Source organism: Puma concolor, chromosome A3 (assembly GCF_028749965.1).
Source record: "Puma concolor isolate L17-30 chromosome A3, mPumCon1.1.hap2, whole genome shotgun sequence".
In the NCBI taxonomy this organism is placed as follows: domain Eukaryota; kingdom Metazoa; phylum Chordata; class Mammalia; order Carnivora; family Felidae; genus Puma; species Puma concolor.
This window is the reverse complement of record NC_141669.1, coordinates 23,514,135-23,535,271: the sequence shown is the minus strand read 5'-3', so window position 1 is coordinate 23,535,271 and position 21,137 is coordinate 23,514,135. Positions and strand designations below refer to the sequence as shown.

The window sequence follows — 21,137 nt, the reverse complement described above, 5'->3', positions numbered from 1 at the left end:
AAAGGCAACAATGGACATTACTACACCACACACCTGGGGAAAAATAAAATCTTTAAAAGCAGCAGCTGATGGCTGAAGAGCAGTTGGAGAGAGGATGGTTCTATTAACCCCTCAGTTTATAATCTTTATCAAAGCCAACTACAGCTGACGACTTACTGTGGATAGATAGGATGCATGGACCGTTAACACACATTTTAGCCACTGAACCATTAAAACAGCACTGAAAAAAAGAAAAAAAAACCCAAGTAAACAAATATTCACAAATTCAAAATTAAATACAACTGAATTGTAATATTAGAAGAATTCAGGCCAAGTGAAGATCCATAAATTGTGTCCTGTGAAAACAACACTACAAAATAAACCACTGACTTCTCATCCCTTCAGACTCTATCAGAGATCTGAAATATACCCATCTCTGGAGGGATTGTGAGGGGGGAGTTACATGGACTGGAAGAGGACAAAACTCCCTTCCCTCTAAAACAATTCAAGAATAAAGCCCATACTTTACTTCATAATTAACAGACAGTAATTATGGGCTCAGTAAACTGGGCTTAACTGACTTTGCATTTTACCCCGAACATCTACTCACTATCAGGTACAAATAGCAAAAGATTTCCATGCCACATTAGCAGACAAATACAGACCAAAAAAAATGTATAAGCTCGGCCTAATCGATGAATTATTTGGCTTTTCTTTGTGAGCTCCAAACACTACTGGAGTCTATGAGGGGGAAGAAAACTAAAAGAAAAACTTTATTATATACTATAGCACCGAAAATACTACACTTAAAGCTTAGGATCTTTGACATACCAACTTCCTATTTATATACTTAATCATCAGATTATTAACAAGAAAGACCCACAAAATTCAGTCATATAAAATACTTCCTTATCTTAGGTTGGGAGAATTCTACAAATGGCAATTTTATATATGATTAGGATGAAATCTTAAGACTAATTCATTAAATGACCTGATAATAAAACAAAACACCAAACACGAGTTTCCTAAAAGAAAGGAGAAAACTATACTAAAATCTTAGGAATAAGAATCCTTCAAGTAAGTAGGAAGAGCAATGTCTGACCCTTAATGAGTCTTCCTACTTAGAATTTGGGGCTACCCACTATGTAACTTCATGCTGTCAAAATTGCTGTTTTTAACAGTCACCTTTAAAATGTTTATAAAATCAAAGCAATTTAAGTCACCTAAGTATCTTACCTATTAGGATGTCCCTGCAATCTTTTTGTAAGCTGAGGGGGAGAAAAACAGTATTAGCAACAGTACGTCAGAGGCAGCAAATCTGCACCAATTCCCACAATACATAACATCCAGAAGAACAAAGAAAATATAGAAAAGACTATTAGGAAATCACTATTCCTAAACAATTCCTAAATTTCCTAATTCTTCAATGTTCAACAAACATAATCTAGGAATACTTCCCACAATAAGAGTAATTACCTGATAAAAAATCTGGCTAGGATTTATATGAATGAATGTTCAGAAGTGGCAAATCCAGGGCGAGAAAATAATTTGTGGTTGCCAGAAACTGAGGGTAAGGGAGAATGAGGAGTGGCTAACTGGTACAGGATTTTTTTTTTTTTTTTTTTTTGGTAAGAACTACACAATCTGTGAATATATTAAAAAACACTGAATTGTACACGTCAAAGGGGTGAATCTTATGATATGTGAATTATATCTCAATAAAAAAATACACAGAAAAAATATGGATTAGGTCCATCTTATTTAAGTAGATCTATCATCTACTCTAAACACTCTGCTTGCTTATATACTGCAAATCCATTTCTCTATACAGATTCTCTTTAATTCACAGTGTAAGGACCTTAAAATGAAAAGAATATTCAGTTACCTCTTGCAACAATGGAATAACAGCATGCAGGGGCATCCTTAATACAGTCCTCTTAATTAGGTTTAAATTCCTAGTCTGAAGTACTTTCTGTGAGAAAATAAAAGAAATATAAAGATAAGCATATTCAGAAGCTAAGGACACTACAGGAGAAACTATCAGTAAAAATGATTTTAAAAACCAAACAAACTACAAACTGAATTTTAGTGAATGACGGCTGCTGGAGGGACTGACTGAAAAATGTTATGTTAATGTCCATGGCTATCAGGCAAGTATAATCTTCAGGAATCAGGGCATTTGATAAACAGATTTCTTCTCTACAAATTTTAAACTTTATGAACAAATTTTGATATAATACAGAACACCTCTATACATTTAAATACAGATATATGCCACTTTAGAGAAGCTGCCAAACCGTCATTACATAAAATTAGAGTTATAACCACATAAGAGTGAGCAAAACACACTAAAATCACACTTAGCAACAAAACTTTTACAATTATCAACTTTCTGATAAGATTTTAAGCCAATCAAAAGATAGGTTCTTTCTAGTTTCTGGCTATTAAAATATAGAGTTGCCATGACCATTCATGTCCAAGTCTTTATATGAACGTATTTTTGATTCTCCAGGTAAATACCTAGCAGTAGAATGACTGGGTCTTAAGGTAAATAAATCCTTAACTTTTAAGAAGTCGCCAAATTGTTTTCCAAAGTAGCTGTACCATTTTATATCCCCACCACCATGACAGGACATTCAGCTGCACCACATCCTCCCCAACAGAGGAACTGTCTTTTATGGGTCAATAATGGGTGTGCAGCATCACATCACTGTCACTTCAGTTTGCTCATCTGTGATGACTAATGACACAGAACACGTATACATGCACTGATTGGCCATTTGAATTCTTTTGTGAAGGATCTGTTCACACCTTTACCAATGGTTTTTTGACCTGAGTCTCATTATCCAGATGTTTGTGTATTCTGGATATGAATCCTTTGTCTGATGAAGGAGTTGCAAACATTTTTTCCCAGCCTGCAGCTTGCCTTCCCACACTCTCTTAACAGTGTCATTTCAAGAGCAAAAGATTTCAACTTTCATGAAGTCCAAATGACCATTTTTTCCTGTAGATGGCTTGCTGGGAAGCCATCTAAGACTTCATCCACAAACGTTTGTGTAGATTTTATCCTGTTTTTTTCTAGAAGTTTTGCAGGTTTTGGTTTTACATTTATGTATTTTGTGTCGACTTTCATGAAGTAAGAGTTGAGATGTGTTTTTTCCCATATGGATATTTGGTTGATTCAGGACCAGTTTTTTCCCATATGGGTATCTGGTTGATTCAGGACCAATTGTTGGGAAGAGTTTACTTTCTCAATTAACTCAAGTTAGTACGTTTATTGAAAATCAATTGTGTGTAGTCTTTTTCTGGACTATTGTGGTTTCTTAATTTGTACTTATTTTTCACCAATACCAAACTATCTTGATTACTGTAACTTTATCTTGAAATCAAGTAGGGTAAGTCCTCCAATTTTACTTGGAGATGTTGAAATTTAATTGGGAATGCACTAAAAACACAAATGTGGGGGAAATTCCTCATTTTAACAATATTAAATCTTTCAACCTACAAACATGGTTTAGATATCTATATATTTTAATCTTTGTTAATTTCTCTCAATTTTTGTAGTTTTCAATGTAGAGAGAGAGTCATCTTTTATACATTTATCTTAACTTCTTGGTACTACTATAAATGGCACTTTCAAAAATTAAGTAAATTTTTTAAAATCTTAAAATCTCTATCTTTTCTGGGTGCCAATAACTTGGCTTCTCTTCTCTTTTCATAAGCTGTAGCCTTTTCTTTTGAGTCAAATTCCCACCTTCCTAAAGCCACAAGTTTAACGTCAAGTTTTCTATGGCATGGAGACACAGGATTCAAAGCAGGCTCCAGGCTCTGAGCTGTCAGCACAGAGCCCTGACACAGGGCTTGCACTCACAAACTGTGAGATCATGACCTGAGCCGAAGCTGGTGTTTAACCGACTGAGCTACTCAGATACCCCTCTAAGGTGGGGATTCTTAACCTCAGTTTTAGTCACATGATGTATCCCTGCCATTGCTACCTCCCTTCTTTCATTCTTTAAGTCCTCCTACTATATTTCATGTGTCCTCATAAGGTCACTTTGAGGAATGGGGAAGACTATTTTTAGGAGAAAAAAGTTTTGTTTTTTTAACTTGTCTCGCTTTTTATTTTAGAGTGAAGTACAGAATATGTGAATGCATCTCCCAGGCAATACAGTATGGGAAAATCTCTATACTTTTTTTTTAAGGGTTATTTTAAGCCCTCACTATAACATTTACAGGTCTTTTCCAGCACCCAATTTTTCAGGATTCTAGTTTCCAATTACTTCTACTTAAGTAATACAATAATGAGAAAGTCTTATGTGTACAATGCTTTATAATTTAAGAAGTGCTTCCATAAACATCATTTCATTTGTCCCAAAAACTGTGACACCTAATAAAAGGACACACTGTCAACTTTGAAGTACCAAAAGATTCTAACCTGAATCTCTACAAGCTTTGAGATACAACTACCAGTGTATAGAAAATATGACAGAGGAACATGTTAAATGATACCATTTATTGGGGCGCCTGGGTGGCTCAGTCGGTTAAGCATCCGACTTCAGCTCAGGTCATGATCTGGGGGTCCATGAGTTCGAGCCCCGGGTTGGGCTCTATGCTGACATCTCAGAGCCTGGAGCCTGCTTTAGATTCTGTGTGCACCCACCCCGACCCCCATCCCGCTCTCTGCCCCCTCCCCCACTCGTGCTCTGTCCCATTCTCTCAAAAATAAACGTTAAAAACAAATTTTTTTTAATGACAACATTTATTGGATTAAATGACCCAATAAAATGGAGTTTTGCAGGAGACAAAATGCAGACTATGAGGTCTCTATGCAGCTAATAACTCAGCTCCTCTAAAAAAAAAATTAACTGCAAGAGACAGAAGAGGCATATATCTACCCAATACTGTGTGGACTTCACAGGGATCCTGTTTTAAAGGAAGCAAAAATAAAAACTAAAGAAGTTTATGAGACAATCAGGGATATTTGATGGTCTCTGATGGATATTTGATGGTTTTAAGTAATTACTGTTTACTAGGTGTGATAATAGATCGTGGGTTTTTTTTTTTTTTTTTTTTTTTTAGCGTTTATTTATTTTTGAGAGAGACAGAGACAGTATGAGCAGAGGAGGGGCAGAGAGAAAGGGAGACAGAATCCAGAGCAGGCTCCAGGCTCTGAGAAAGTTGCCAGCACAGAGCACAGAGCCCGACACGGGACTTGAACTCACAAACCACGAGATAATGACCTGAGCCGAAGTCAGACGCTTAACCAACTGAGCCACCCAGGCACACTGGATTGTGGGTTTTTTTTTTTTTTTAATTTTTTTTTTCTTCGTTTTTTTTTATTTATTTTTGGGACAGAGAGAGACAGAGCATGAACGGGGGAGGGGCAGAGAGAGAGGGAGACACAGAATCGGAAACAGGCTCCAGGCTCTGAGCCATCACCCCAGAGCCTGACGCGGGGCTCGAACTCACAGACCGCGAGATCGTGACCTGGCTGAAGTCAGACGCTTAACCAACTGCGCTACCCAGGCGCCCCCTGGATTGTGGTTGTTTTTAAAAGGACTTGCTATTGTCAGTGGAACAGGGATTTATTTATGGATAAAATGATGTCTCTAAAAGATATCTTCACTATAATGTGGGAAGACATGTGGGCAGATAAATGAAACCATCACAGACAGACTGGCTAGATTTGATCATTTCTGAAACTGAGTGATGAGTCCATGGTGGTCCACTGTAATAATTTTTTAAATGTTTTGAAATGTTTCTTTAAAATAAAAAATGGGAACTGATTTAGTTATACTACTGAGGAAGGTTTCAAAGCACAATTAAGGAGGCAATAACGACAGGTAAGTTAACAGTGTATTTTAAAAACTGTCAGCTATTTTCTACAGCTTATTTTTCACCTAGATTTCTATGCCATATTAAACTAAAATCCACCTTCCAAATTACATACGCTTACAAACTATTTTACAAGCAATTTTAAGTTTTAGGATGTAGTGTCCCCTTTATGCAAAAGTCACCTTAAACACAAATATAAGATATTCCCATTTAGATCAAAATATAAATCAGAAAGATGCTATTCACAGGTTACATATTAAAAGGCATATCAATACTAGTGGCACCATAATATTGCTGAGTCACTAAGAATAAATGCACTTAAGAAAATGTAAACTGCTTTAATCTAATTAGGCAGTGCTTAAATCCAATTTTTACACTTCAATTTTCTGCACAGATCACTGTTACATTCTGGAATTTAAGGGGACCTAATTAAGTCACTTCATACAAGCAGTCACCAACTTACAAACACACAAATAATAAATGCTTCCCTTATATAAATTTCTAGTATTTTACCTCTAAATACTTCACAAGATAACCCCCAACCCTCTTCAATTTTTCCCCCAAACCTCCTACCCATTGCCAAGGTTCCACCTCACCGCCCCCTCTCACGGCCAGGGGGAAATAAGTTTCTGGAATCCAGAGTAAAAACTCAGGAACGCATTTTCCTACAGAAAAAAATATAAATTGTGATCTAGAATGCTGAGTATTATAATTCAGCTACACTATGTTTATAAAGGCTTTTGTGAACTAAAGCCTAAGACCTAATAACAATTCAGAACAATATTTCTATGAGAAAATGCATTCCAGGTTCAAAATAATTTAATACAATGCCTTTGTAGGTTGGTGACTGTCTGTATAGTGCCACCAAGTGATATGTATTTGACTAAACTCACAAAATATTAAATTCAAAACAGCTTTATCACATGACTCTTCAGTCTGAGTGTGCTATGTCAATCACTTTCTAAGAAAAATTAAGTGTCCTAATTCATTTTAAAAACTGCTATAATACTTACATTTAACATTTCGAAATCATTACTTTCTAATCCTTGTGTGAGAAGAACTGGAAAGCTATTTGTCTGCGGAAGGTCATCCTTCTCTTTCTTTGTATCTATATCCAGTGCTCCCAGGCGCTCTTCAATGCTAATCTGCAGAACAGAAATGATCTATTAATGTTAATCTAGACAAGGCCTAAAGTAGTTTGGTCGAATGACTTTGTTCCTATGTCTCAAAAAACAAAAGCACTGACTGGTTCACAATGAAAAACACAAACAAGCTCTTTCTCATTCCAACAAGATATTACTACCATAAAGCCAATGATGGAGACCAATGTATTATCTGCAATCCAAGGTTCCAGATCCTAGTGATCTGGGTTTGTGCATGGAAGTGCATGAGAAGTCATGATTTGAAAATGTAATTCATAAAAACATCTCTCTAAAGAAGATTCAAAAAATACACAGATCTGGTATCTTATTACTAAAGCACAAGAAAAGACCTATTATCAAAAGAACTTTCCCTTCTAGACCTACCCCTGGTTATCAGCCTCAGATTTGTAAAAAAGGAAAATTATCAAAAGAAAATGAAAAATAAAGACAACTATGTTCCCAAAACAATTTTTAAAATGTCTTTTCCTATTTTTCGTTTTAGTAGTTCCAAATGATGATTTTCTAGAAGATGCTATGCTCTACTAAATCAAGTTCCCTTGATAAAAGAATCTAAAATTTAAGTGTAAATAAACAGGATGCAATTTGCTACACAAAAACTCAATTGTAGAGAACTTATCTCTTATTAAAACAAGTCTAACAACCATGTTCTGCCTGCCTCTTAGTAACTAAATCAAAATACAAATACTCTGTGACTACTATGGCAAATAGGCTCTGGCAAAGCCTCCTATTTAGGTTAACATAAAAATCAAAAAAGGCAGGAGGAAATTAAATAATTGGATCTAGGCCAAGTTAAAGAAAGTTGGCATGTTATTTTTAAATACATATACCATGCTACTAAGGAATAATTTTAATGAACAACTACTCAGCCCCATCCCCCCACAAACCCTACAAAGGAAGACATTTAAAATCAGGTAAAGAGGGGCGCCTGGGTGGCGCAGTCGGTTAAGCGTCCGACTTCAGCCAGGTCACGATCTCGCGGTCCGTGAGTTCGAGCCCCGCGTCGGGCTCTGGGCTGATGGCTCGGAGCCTGGAGCCTGTTTCCGATTCTGTGTCTCCCTCTCTCTCTGCCCCTCCCCCGTTCATGCTCTGTCTCTCTCTGTCCCAAAAATAAATAAACGTTGAAAAAAAAAAAAAAAAAAAAATTTAAAAAAAAAAAAAATAAAAAAAAAAAAAAAAAAAATCAGGTAAAGAAACATAATCTTTCTCTAATGATAAAACAATTAAAATTTCACATCATTTAGGGTGACACATAAGAAAAAGGTCTACAGAGACAAGTACAGTAACCACAGGAAGGTCTAGGGAGCTGAGAAAAAATGAAGGTTGTAAGCACTTGAAGAGGTTATAGTGATGACCACTTTTAAAGGCCAACACTCACTAAACTAGCCAGAACTGCTCAGACAGCCAAGAGAAAAGGCATCACTGGAACTCAGCAACATGCGAAACCCAATGGAAATCATCACAGCAAGTCCTGGCTTAAGGTACTGTATTCAATTATGTGACCCAGCTGACTGCTAACAATGGTCAAAACAGCACCCTCTTTAGTTAGTAAGAGTCTGTCTTCTCCATTAACAGTGGCCAAGTAGAAGCCTCGGGTTACAATTTGGAATTTCTGAACCTGTGCTGCTCGGGATGAGAGAGGGAACCAGCAGCAATCTTAGCTAAGTTCCTAAAGTTTCAAGTTTGGCTCTACCCAATAATTTGTTAGTCTCATGAGTAATATTACATTTCAAACTCAAAAATGGTCAGTGATTTTATTACCTCATTTTCCCCTAATTTCCTCTTGCTCTCTACCTCCTCAGTTTGTGAAGGAGGAGGTTTGATAGCTGCATGATGACCAGGTACCCCAGGCACCAAAACTTTTGCTTCAGAATTCATCACTGGTGTTCTCACCTGTTAAAAAGGAATAGCCGGCATGTGACAAAGGGAATTATGCCTTAGTCCTTGTAAGATTTAGCCCCAAAGAAAACTAACAGCTTTTAATTGGTTTTTCTACTGGAAAATCTTAACATAATTAACTTAATATGATAAGAACTACAGACAAATTTTAATTGAATGTTAGTAAATAAGTTTCCAAATTATAATTTGAAAGTTTACAGTTTTAAGGTTTTCAATAGCACATGAGTAAAAACCAGGAAAAACAACATTTAAAGATTACTTAAAAACATTAGAGAGTGAAGTTGTACATTTTACTACCACCTCCAGTAATCCAGCTTTGCCAGAAATGCTCAGACAGCCAAGAGAAAGGTGTCATCTCTGAAACTCAGCCAGAAGCGAAACCATATATGGATGTCATCACAGCAGGTCTTGGCTTTTTTTTTTTCCTCATTAAACTGCCAAACATGTATCTACATGTAGATGCCATGTTATATTCAAAATAAAAAATCATGATGATAAGCTTAAATATGGTATTTAATTCCAAACCCATCATTTAGGGCTTTATATCCTTAAATACAGGATTCCTCCTTTAAATGCTGAAATCAGCAAAATAAGTTATTGACAAATGTTGTATTTATTTAATGATCACACACGGGGTAAAGGACTAACTCCCAAGTCTTTAACTTTTAGTTGTCTATTTACTCATTCATTCAACAAATCAAAAGCACAGGAAAGAAGTTGTATAATCTTGTTACCTAAAACTTAATCTCACCAATTTGTTAAGATCATAAGGAGGGTATTAAAGAGTCTAAACATAATATTATATAACAATTCAATTCACCCAAATCTCTTTTTTCTCAACTTCTAATACGAAATGCACTCACCTTTGTTATAGCCGTCTCTACTTTGGGGGCCCAGCAGTTTGAAATGTCTCTTACTAAACACATGTGAGGTTCTTTGGAACTTAAAGCCTGGGAATATAATTTTAAGGAGGGGGGAAGAAACGGGGCGGAAATGTCAAACAAAGCAATTGGGAATAAGAATAACATGAAAAGCCAATGTGTACTTGTGCATTTTCATAAAAATACAAAAAAGTATAGAAAGCTTCCCCACAAAACTCAGCCACTCAGACTGACCACTACTCAGACTGATGGCAGCAGAGAAAAGTGGGTCAACTCTGAAGATATTAAGCACAATGTGTACTTTTTTCGGTTATGAACTGCTCAAATTTTTCACATGTATAGTTTTAAAAGATGAAGAGGTTTTTAAACTATAACAGATTTTTAAAGATTCCTGTTTGTCACCCTTGTAAAAAAATAATCTGGGCTATTTAGGGTCCCCCCACTATACTTTCCACAAGCAAGTCAAAGACTTGCTGAACAAATTGCTGTAAGGTGGATCTCTAAATCCTGATGTGCCATTACAAGGGGGACAATCAGATGCAGCAAAGTACATGTTACCCATAAGCCTGTAAGGTTTTATGTAATTCTGTTCTGTGCCCATATAATTAATCAGCATCTGGTAGGACACAAAACAAACAGGAAACAATGGCAGCATCTTCAGAGGACGGTTAGGGGGTCCAGGCACAGCACGGAGAGTTACGTTTATAGCTTAATACCTTTCTCCCTTTTTTATTAAACCATATCCATGTGTTAAATTCTTAAAAAGTAAAATAAACTCCACAAGAGTTTGCTTGGGCACATAATATTTCACTCATCATCTCCCAGAAGGCCTTACTGAATAAAAGCAGTATAAATGCAAGCTAAAGAAATCACCTATTGGACACGCCCATAACTCACCAAAAGTCTCCAAAGAAACTTTCAGAAAAGTTAAGTAATTGCACCACCCATTACATTTCCACTTAGAAAACTCAATGAGTACTGTTACTAAAGGCTCTTTTATTAAGATGTATCTTTTGGGTACTTGGGTAAAATTCATTCATACCCTGTGCTGACCAAAATGTTAGTAAATGTGGGGCTATTGAGCACTTGAAATGTGGCTATTCCAAACTGAGGTATGTGCGTAAGTGAAAATATATACCAGATTTCAAAGACAGAATACCAAAAAAAAAAGGCGAATAAAATATCTGAAATAATTTTTCATATTGACTAAGGATTAAAATATTTGATATGCTAAACTGAGGGGTGATGGGGGGTGGGAGGGAGGGGAGGGTGGGTGATGGGTATTGAGGAGGGCACCTTTTGGGATGAGCACTGGGTGTTGTATGGAAACCAATTTGACAATAAATTTCATATACTGAAAAAAAAATATTTGATATGCTAGGTGAAGTAAAATTATATACATAGCTCTCACAAACTAAAATAAACTACCCAGTGAAAGATCCTTCAGTTACAGGAAAATACACGACTTCTTTTTAAGTATTCAAATAAGCAGACCAATGAATCACTCCAGTCATCTTTTTTTTTCATGTCCACGTTGATGCTATTTTGCTTTACTCCAGAGTAGTATCTACGTACCACTCGCTCAATGGTGGGCTGAAACCAATTGCCGTATACAAGCAACAATGACATTTTGTCTGAGCAAAACCCAGCTGCTAGAATAGGAATGGGTTTTGGTGTTGATTTCTTGCCTTTCCCAGGTGTCACTATCTGAATTGTGCAATTTGAAGTCAAAGGCTTTTTGCAGTATCTAGAAATGAAAAAAAAAAATAGATTAGAAAATTTGAAACATCTCATATGAATGCTTTGAAGCTGGCATCAAGTCAAGAAATGTAACCTCCTGTGGCCTCCACACTATCACCAGAGTGACCAGGATCCCCACACCACTAGTGTTGCTGTCAAGACCTCATCTAGCAAGACCTCACCACCAAATCTGCCTGGACACCAAGTGCCCTTCCATCCCATTGTCAAGCCCCATAAAGGGCGCCAAGATCCCAGGTGCTTCAGTCTCTCTCTCTCGCTGCCCTGTGCTTCAGTCCCAGAGGACTCTCTGACATGCCCTGTTCCAATCAGTCCCATTTCCAATTGTTTCCAACCCGCAAAAGCCTCACCATGACCTCCGCAATGCAGTTCCAAGAGCAAAATTATCAGCAAAATATAAACGACAAAATTCCATCGTCTAATATAAAAAATTCCATTATCTACTGCTTATCCAAGGGCTTTCATCAGCTTCTTGCTCTACGCTGGCACATCAGGGCAGATCTCCCAAGCTGTAGCTGTTTTCTCTCCATAGCCTTTATGTCAGAAGCCTAGGCATGAGATGATTTTAAGAGTGTTCCGTGTTCTTCACAAACATTTCAAGATGAATAGTCTGTCTCTCTTTCCCTTCCAAAACCTGGGTAAGTGTTGTTACCAGATACCAGCTACCTCCCTCTCCTGCTGTCATCCAATGATTTCTGGGCCACTCCCCCAGATTTCTTGAAGATTCTAGTGGCTGTCATTCTAACACTACTCCTGAGGAATTCCTTTCTTAGCAGTCTGGTCTCTGCATCCACCGTGCAGGCTGATGATGCTTCTGATACACTGTCCTCCCAGGTCCATACCCTCCCGCCTCCAACAGCCCCGCCCTTCACTGTGTCTCAGCCTCTCACTCCTCACACCGCAGACATCTTACTCCCAACAGGTGCACCACACCATCCTTCTAGCTCATGCCTCCTAGTTATCCTGACTCCACAACCATCTCCATCCAGGATTTCTGGTCTTCTACCCCTCTGTAGTCTATTCTCAACACATCCGACAGAATGACTCAAAAGCTTAATAATGTCTTAACACTTAATACCTGATGAGGTCAAACCTTATCAGTCTTCTGCATAAAAGCAACAGCTTACTATTGCCCATGGAGAGGTGCCCAATTCCTCACAGCAGCCCACCATCTCTGGGCCCTTAGTTATATGTTCCACATACGTGTATGACTGTATCAATAAAGGCCTCAAGTGTTACACACCAAAATGTTAAGAGTTACCTCTAGGGAGTAGAACTCAATGCAGGGAGAATAAGGATTTATAACCTATTGTCTACACATCCTAAATGCTTTTCAATGTTTTATGCCTTCATAACAATTTTATACTTAAATAAATTCCTACATTAGGATTATAAAAGGAAAAATACCAACTGACAAAAAGTTGAAACCATCTTGAAGTTCACATGATTGAGTCTCAGACCACGTTTACAGAGAATGGCAAAGGTTGCCAAGCTTTCTATAAAGAGCAGATAGTAAATATTTTAGTTTTGGGGGGCCACGTATGGTCATACTGGATTTGACCCACAGGTCATAATTTACTGATCCTAGATCTATGACTACTACACATGCTAACAGCAACACCCCCCTCTGTCCACCAAAACAATAGCATTGCCATGCTTCATTGATCCACATGTATATGGCAAGGGAAACTATTATCAAAGTTAGAAATCAAGGCTTTACCAAGTTCACAAGCAAACTTTTCCAACTGAACCACTTTCAGTTAAAATGTATCACTAGAGGGGCGCCTGGGTGGCGCAGTCGGTTAAGCGGCCGACTTCAGCCAGGTCACGATCTCGCGGTCCGTGAGTTCGAGCCCCGCGTCGGGCTCTGGGCTGATGGCTCAGAGCCTGGAGCCTGTTTCCGATTCTGTGTCTCCCTCTCTCTCTGCCCCTCCCCTGTTCATGCTCTGTCTCTCTCTGTCCCAAAAATAAATAAACGTTGGAAAAAAAAAAATTTAAAAAAAAAAAAAAAAAAATGTATCACTAGAGGGATGCCTGGGTGGTTCAGTCTGTTAAGCGTCCAACTTCAGCTCAGGTCATGATCTCATCGTTTGTGGGTTCAAGCCCCGCATCGGGCTCTGTGCTGACAGCTCAGAGCCTGGAGTCTGCCCCAGATTCTGTGTCTCCCTCTCTCTCTGCCCCTCCCCTGCTCATTCTGTCTCTGTCTCTCAAAAATAAATAAACGGTAAAAAAAAATTTTCAATGTATCACTAGAGGGGCACCTAGGTGGCTAAGTTGGCTAAGCATCCAACTCTTTTAAATTTTTTTAAACATTTTTTTATTATTGGGAGACAGAGAGACACAGAGCATGAGCAGGGAAGGGGCAGAGAGAGGGGGAGACACAGATTCCAAAGCAGGCTCCAGGCTCTGAGCTGTCAGCACAGAGCCCGACATGGGGCTTGAACTCACAAACCGGGAGATCATGACCTGAGGTGAAGTCGGATGCTTAACCGACTAAGCCACCCAGGCACCCTAAGCATCCAACTCTTGATTTCGGCTCAGGTCATGATCTCACGGTTCATGAAATCAAGCCCCATGTCAGGCTCTAAGCTGACCGGAGCCTGCTTGGGATTCTCTCTCTCCCTCTCTCTCTGCCCCACTACCTCTCATGCATGCATGCATACTCTCTCTCTCTCTCTCTCAAAATAAGTATAAACTTTAAGGTAAACCAACAAAATGTATCATTAGAACTGCCAACATTTACTAAGCATATATCATAAAACTACTTTACTACCCACAAATATGAAGAAATGGTCCACAATCCAAAAACTTGAATCCTCACTGGGAATGTATATAGTCATATGGATAATTAATAATTCTTTCAAAACAACCTAACTGAAAAGTAATGTAAGGCAAAGAATACTGAGGTAGGAATAAAAAAGAGTAACAAGTCAGGGAAAGAAAACAAATTTGACTTGAGAAATTTCGTACTTACCCATTTAATATGTGTTCAAAAAGATGAACTTGACCATCTTTGCAAACAACAGCTAACTTGACAGGCTAAAAGAAAAATTAAACTGATTACTCTAATGGAGAATGACCTTCATAATATACTTATAAAACTTCAACTGTCCTCCCCACCCCTTTAAATAACCAGAGAAAAAGTCAGAACACCAAGGTGGCACAACTCTTGCATTTAAAATTCACTACTGTCATCTAAACAACTGGAGTTGTTGTCAAGCATAGAAATAAAAGTTTAAGCCAAGAAGATAACAAGAAGAATGCAGCCTGGAAGTTATAGGAGCAAAGTCACTACCAAGTGCAAAGTCACTGACAAAAGAAACTGGCAGGCCCCGCATGTCAGAGCAGTCAGATCCCTGAACACGGGGGGTGGCTGGGTGGCTCAGGTGGTTAAGCATCCAACTTCAGCTCAGGTCATGATCTCGCAGTCTGTGGGTTCAAGCCTCGCTCGGGCTCTGTGCTGACAGCTCAGAGCCTGGAGCCTGCTTCAGATTCTGTGTCTCCCTCTCTCTCTGTCCCTCCCCCACTCATGCTCTCTCAAAAATAAATAAACGTTAAAAATTTTTGGAAAAAAAAAAAGATCCCTGAAAACACGGGACACGGTCCCCCTGCTCGGAAGTGCACACCACAGTGATTTATTTAATGGTTACTCCGGACAGTCCAAGAAGATTTTTGTTACATTTTGTTCTTTCTTCCCTCATGTCCCCTACTTTCCCAAATCATTAAATCATCAAAACACTAACTTTAAAAATATAATTTGTGAAATCCAAAAACAAATTCTCAAAAATTGAGCCATTTACCTCTTCTTTATTTTCTGACAACGTCAAGTCAATATAGACAGGTTCATCTGTAACTGTAAAAGACATCACTGCATTCTTTTCTTTGTTTTCTGACCGGACCTGCCTAGATAACAAAACCCATGATTAGGTAGTAAGAAATTAAACAACAAAAAAAGATGAGCACCTAATGGGAGTAACAGCATTAGATTCCCAATAGTTTTTGCATCTTTTGAAAGCTAAATAAAGAGACTACAGATCAAACTTAGACCCATTTGTGTCACTGCCACTTAACATGGTTGCAGGGAAAAGAGAAAGCACTAATGCCCTTATGCAGATTTAAACAATAAGTAACATTCTCTATTCTTTTCCACTAATCTGTTTATCTTGATGCCAATACCACACTGTTTTGATTATTGTAGCTTGACAAGTCCAGAAATCAGGCAATGTGAGTCCTCCAACTTTTTTCTGCTTTTTCAACATTGTTTTGGCTATTCTACATCCTTTGCATTTCTCTTTGAATTTTAAAATCAGATGGTCAATTTCTACAAGAGTTTGCTGAGATTTTGACTGGGTTTACACTGATTCTATAGATTAATCTGAGAATTCACACGATAGCAATGTAAAGAAAATAGAGTCCAGAAATAGACCCATGCGTATATTTAACCCAAATGACCCTCATTATTTGTGGATTCCTTCTTTGAGAATTTGCTTACTTGCTAAAATTTGTTAGCCTCCGAATCAGAATTTGTGGAACTTCCATAGTCTTGAACAGAGCCATAAAAATGCTCAAAGCAGTGAAAAATAGTAAGAGTTGCCCACAATGTTCAACAAGGCTATGCTCTGACTTCTTCCTTCAGCTCTCACACTACAGAAGTGTTATTAGTATCATTTAGTATCATTAGTATTTAGAATGCTAAAAAGTATTTTCATTTTGTTTTCATGTTTTTGTTGGTGATTTCACTTTTAAAATGTCCCTTAAGGAGGCGCCTGGATGGCTCAGTAGGTTAAGCACCAGACTTTGGCTCAGGTCATGATCTCACAGTTTGTAAGTTCAAGCCCTCCATCAGGTTAACACGAGCCCCACACCACACTTCAGGTGAGCTCAAGCCCCAATTTGGGTGAGCCCCTCTTCTCTCTCCCTCCATCTTTCTGCCCCTCGCTCACTTGTGCCCTCTCTCTCAAAAAAAAAATAAAAAAATAAACAGTGCCCTAAGTATAGTGCTCAAGTGCTGTCTCATGTATCTAAGAGCAAAAGAAGCTGTAATATGCCTTAAGGGAAAAAATATTTGTTAGGCAAACTCTGTTCTGACAGGGGTTAATTAACTATATACATGATGTATTTTCAAACAGAAACACACATAAAATGAGGCTATATATTGATTAGATGACAAAAATGTAACCAACAAAACTTGCAGAAACCTAACCTTATATTTCCCGGAGGAATCACAGTTCAGTATCACTAACTCTGTGCTCATGAGGACTTTATACAACATAACAACTGCAAATAAGAACCAACTGTATGGGGCGCCTGGGTGGCTCAGTCGGTTAAGCGTCTGACTTTAGCTCAGGTCACGATCTCACGGTCCGTGAGTTTGAGCCCCGCGTCAGTCTCTGGGCTGATGGCTCAGAGCCTGGAGCCAGCTTCCGATTCTGTGTCTCCTTCTCTCTCTGCCCCTCCCCCGTTCATGCTCTGTCTCTCTCTGTCTCAAAAATAAACTTAAAAAAAATAAAAAAAATAAAAAAAAAAGAACCAACTGTATGTGTATATCCATGTATATATGCAAAAACAGTTCACTAGAAATAGTCTTTTCAACGAATGGTACTGAGACCAATGGATATTCCTAACACAAGAACATAAATTTCCATCCATTTAGGAATGCAAACTGGTGCAGCCACTCTGCAAAACTTATGAAGTTCCCTCAAAAAGTTAAAAATAAGGGGGTGCCTGGATGGTTCAGTCAGTTGAGCTTGGGCTCAGGTCACGATCTCCCAGTTCGTTGAGTGCAAGCCCCAAATCGGGCTCACTGCTGTTAGTGCAGAGCCCGCTTCAGATCCCCCCACTTTCCCCTAAATAGACACTTGCGAAAAAAAAAAAAAAAAGTTAAAAATAGGGGTGCCTGAGTGGCTCAGTCACTGGGCATCTGACTCTTGATTTTGGCTCAGGTATGATCTTGCAGTCGTGGCATCAAGCCCCATACATCAAGCTCTTCACTGGCAGCACAAAGCATGCTGGGAATTCTCTCTCCGCCTCTCACTCGCTCGCTCTAAATAAATAAATAAATGTAAAAAACACAACTGTCCTATAACCCAGCAAGAGCAGCACTATTAGGTATTTATTCAAAAAAAAAAAAAATACTAACTCAAAGGGATACGTGCACCTGATATTTCTACAATACCAAATATCTACAATAGCCAAATTATGGAAACAGCCCATTGATGAATGGATAAAGATGTGATATACACTTCTCTCTCACTCTCACACACACACACTGGCATAAAAAATGAAATCTTGCCATTTGCAGTGACATGGGTGAAACTAGAAAGTATTATGCTTAGTGAAGTAAGTCAGCGAAAGACAAATGCTGTATGATTTCACGCATATTTGGAATTTAAGAAACCAAACAAAGAGGAGAAAAAGACAGGCAAACCAAGAAACAGACCCTTAACTATACACAACTAGTGGTTGGGGGTGTGGGGGATGGGCTAAATAGGTGATGGAGATTAAGGTGTACACTTGTGATGAGCACTGGGTATTTATGGTAGTGCTAAATCACTATACTGTACACCTGAAATTAATATCACACTGTATGTCGGGGCGCCTGGGTGGCTCAGTCGGTTAAACGGCCGACTTCAGCTCAGGTCATGATCTTGCAGTTTGTGAGTTGAGCCCCGCGTCATGCTCTGTGCTGACAGCTTGGAGCCTGGAGCCTGCTTCAGGTTCTGTGTCTCCCTCTTTTCTCTGTCCCTCCCCCACTCTAACTCTGTTTCTCAAAAATGAATAAACATTAAAAAAAATTTTTTTAATATTACACTGTATGTTAACTGGAATTTAAATAAAAATTTTTAAAAAACTGTCATTCATTCCTTGTACCATATACACATATTAGCTCAAAATGCAAGCCTTAAAACTAAATCTTTCAGAAGAAAACCTTTGTGACCTTGGATTAATTAAGCAAAGATCTCAAAACATGATCCGAACTACATCAAAATTAAAAACTTCTCTTCGAAAAGACAATGCACATACTAGGAGAAAATATCTGCAAAGCATATACTTGATAATGGGTTTATATTGAGAATATATATAGAATTCTCAAAACTCAGTAAGAAAACAAACCCACTAAAAAATAGGCCAAACATATGAACAGATACTTCATCAAGAAACATATGCAGATAGCAAACAGGACAAGATTCTCAACATGAGTGGCCATTAGGGAAATGCAAACTAAAACCACAGGGAGGTACCATTACATACCTATTAAAATGGCTAAGGTTAAATGATTATATCAAGCATTGGTGAGGATATGAAAGAATCTGCACTCTTATACATAGCTGGTCAGAATGTAAAATGTAAAAATGGTACTATCACTTTGAAAAAACTTGACAATTTTTTTCAGTAGCCCCAACATGGGGCTTGAACTCATGACCCTGACATCAAGAGTCACATGCTCTACTGACTAAGCCAGCCAGGGGCCCAAACTTGGCAATTTCTTAAAAAGTTAAATATATATCATATGATCTACCCATGCACTCAAGGTATTTACACAAAAGAAACGAATCAGGGGCGCCTGGGTGGCGCAGTCGGTTGAGCGTCCGACTTCAGCCAGGTCACGATCTCGCGGTCCGTGAGTTCGAGCCCCGCGTCAGGCTCTGGGCTGATGGCTCGGAGCCTGGAGCCTGTTTCCGATTCTGTGTCTCCCTCTCTCTCTGCCCCTCCCCCGTTCATGCTCTGTCTCTCTCTGTCCCAAAAATAATAAACGTTTAAAAAAAAAAAAAAATTCAAAAGAAACGAATCATATGTCCATACAAAGATTTATACACAAATGTCTGTAATAACTTTGTTTTAATGTTTACACAACAGGTTTTATTTATTTATTTATTTATTTATTTATTTATTTATTTATTTTTAACGTTTGTTTTTTTCTTAATTTTATTTTTTAAAATCTACATCCTGGGGCGCCTGGGTGGCTCAGTCGGTTAAGCATCCGACTTCAGCTCAGGTCATGATCTCGTGGTCCGTGAGTTTGAGCCCCACGTCGAGCTCTGTGCTGATGGCTCAGAGCCAGGAGATTCTGTGTCTCCCTCTCCCTTTGCCCCTCCCCCACTCACATTCTGTCTCTCTCTCTCCTTCAAAAATAAATAAACATTAAAATAAAAGAACATGTGCAGTTTATTATACATCAATTATACCCCAATAAAGGTATTTTAAAAATTTAAGGCACAAATTAAAAAAAGAAAAAGACTAACAGTAAAAAAACATGATTTGCAAACACAATTCACAATCAGCTTGTTTTTATCAACTAGTGAGACTTTATACATTCACCAGTAAACAAGGGCACCTAGGTGGCTCAGTTGGTTAAGCGTCCAACTGACTTTGGCTCAGGTCATAATCTCACGGCTTGTGAGCTCTTTTGAGTTCGAGCCCCATGTCGGGCTCTATGCTGCTTCAGATTCTGGGTCTCCCTCTCTCTCTCTCTGCTCCTCCCCCACTCACTCACGCGCATACTCTCTCCTTCAAAAATAAACATTAAAAAAAATATATATTCACCAGTAAGCAATCTTTCAATATTTTTGTGTATAGAAGAAAACTAAGAATTTTATTGGATCAACTTCTAAGTATTCCCATTTATGAATTCTTCATAAAACAATACTAATTCTAACTTGAAGCCATTTATACTATACATTGTTCAAAATCACTGCCATAAGACTACTTTATACAAAAGAAACTGGTATCGGGGCGCCTGGGTGGCGCAGTTGGTTGAGCGTCCGACTTCAGCCAGGTCACGATCTCGCGCTCCGTGAGTTCGAGCCCCGCATCAGGCTCTGGGCTGATGGCTCAGAGCCTGGAGCCTGTTTCCGATTCTGTGTCTCCCTCTCTCTCTGCCCCTCCCCCGTTCATGCTGTGTCTCTCTCTGTCCCAAAAATAAATAAAAAAACGTTGAAAAAAAATTTAAAAAAAAAAAACAAAAGAAACTGGTATCTTAGCTCAACAACAGGATAGTACTGTCCTTACAGTAATATGAAAGTGTTTTTTTGCTTAATTTTCACTCAGCAAGAAGCCTTCAAATGTTATTTCCTAACAGAAATGTGTCTTTCAAAGGTAATCATCAGGGAACCTTAGGCTTCCTCTACCTACAAAACACAAAGTTTTCCATAAATGGTCTTTGGAGGCAGCCTTTTAATATGGGTTTTTAATTTTTCAAGTTTATTCCTCTGTTAGTAGGAAGCCCACAGGCATACACATACTATTTGGGGGATGTTAAGACAACAGAAATCAATTTCTCTTTTACAGAAGAAATTTTGTAGGGGCATCTGGGTGGCTCAGTCAATTGAGCATCCAACTTTGGCTCAGGTCATGATCTCATGTCTTGTGGGTTCAAGCCCTGCACTGGGCTCTGTGCTGAGAGCTCGGAGCCTGGAGCCTACTTCAGATTCTGTGTCTCCCTCTCTCTCTCTCTCTCTCTCTCTCTGCCCCTCCCCCACGTGCGTACACTCTGTCTCTCTCAAAAATAAACATTAAAAAAAAATTTTTTTTTAAAGGAGAAATTTTGTAGCTGGAGACCCCTAGGTCTAGGGAGCCAAACAGGTGAAGCATTTTTAAGACTGGAACATCCAAGTAGTCAGGAGGA

General features: G+C 38.5%; 1 protein-coding gene and 2 non-coding genes across 3 annotated transcripts in view; all 3 read right to left on the bottom strand.

The window, feature by feature from the left end:
- Positions 1-21,137, bottom strand: part of WDR43 (WD repeat domain 43) — a 48,794-nt gene that overhangs the window by 7,346 nt on the left and 20,311 nt on the right. The window contains exons 6-14 of the mRNA XM_025927321.2: positions 15,313-15,415; positions 14,487-14,551; positions 11,330-11,501; positions 9,737-9,823; positions 8,736-8,867; positions 6,828-6,959; positions 1,865-1,951; positions 1,216-1,247; positions 157-220 (exon numbers count right to left, since the gene is read on the bottom strand). Of these exons, the coding sequence (XP_025783106.1) occupies positions 157-220; positions 1,216-1,247; positions 1,865-1,951; positions 6,828-6,959; positions 8,736-8,867; positions 9,737-9,823; positions 11,330-11,501; positions 14,487-14,551; positions 15,313-15,415 (874 nt within the window). The remainder of the gene's footprint in view (positions 1-156; positions 221-1,215; positions 1,248-1,864; positions 1,952-6,827; positions 6,960-8,735; positions 8,868-9,736; positions 9,824-11,329; positions 11,502-14,486; positions 14,552-15,312; positions 15,416-21,137) is intronic.
- On the bottom strand, positions 8,367-8,442 carry LOC112864434 (small nucleolar RNA SNORD53/SNORD92). The gene has a single exon (XR_003223976.1). It is a non-coding gene; the product is annotated as a small nucleolar RNA SNORD53/SNORD92 (small nucleolar RNA).
- LOC112864433 (small nucleolar RNA SNORD53/SNORD92) lies at positions 9,199-9,278 on the bottom strand. Its single transcript, XR_003223975.1, has one exon. It is a non-coding gene; the product is annotated as a small nucleolar RNA SNORD53/SNORD92 (small nucleolar RNA).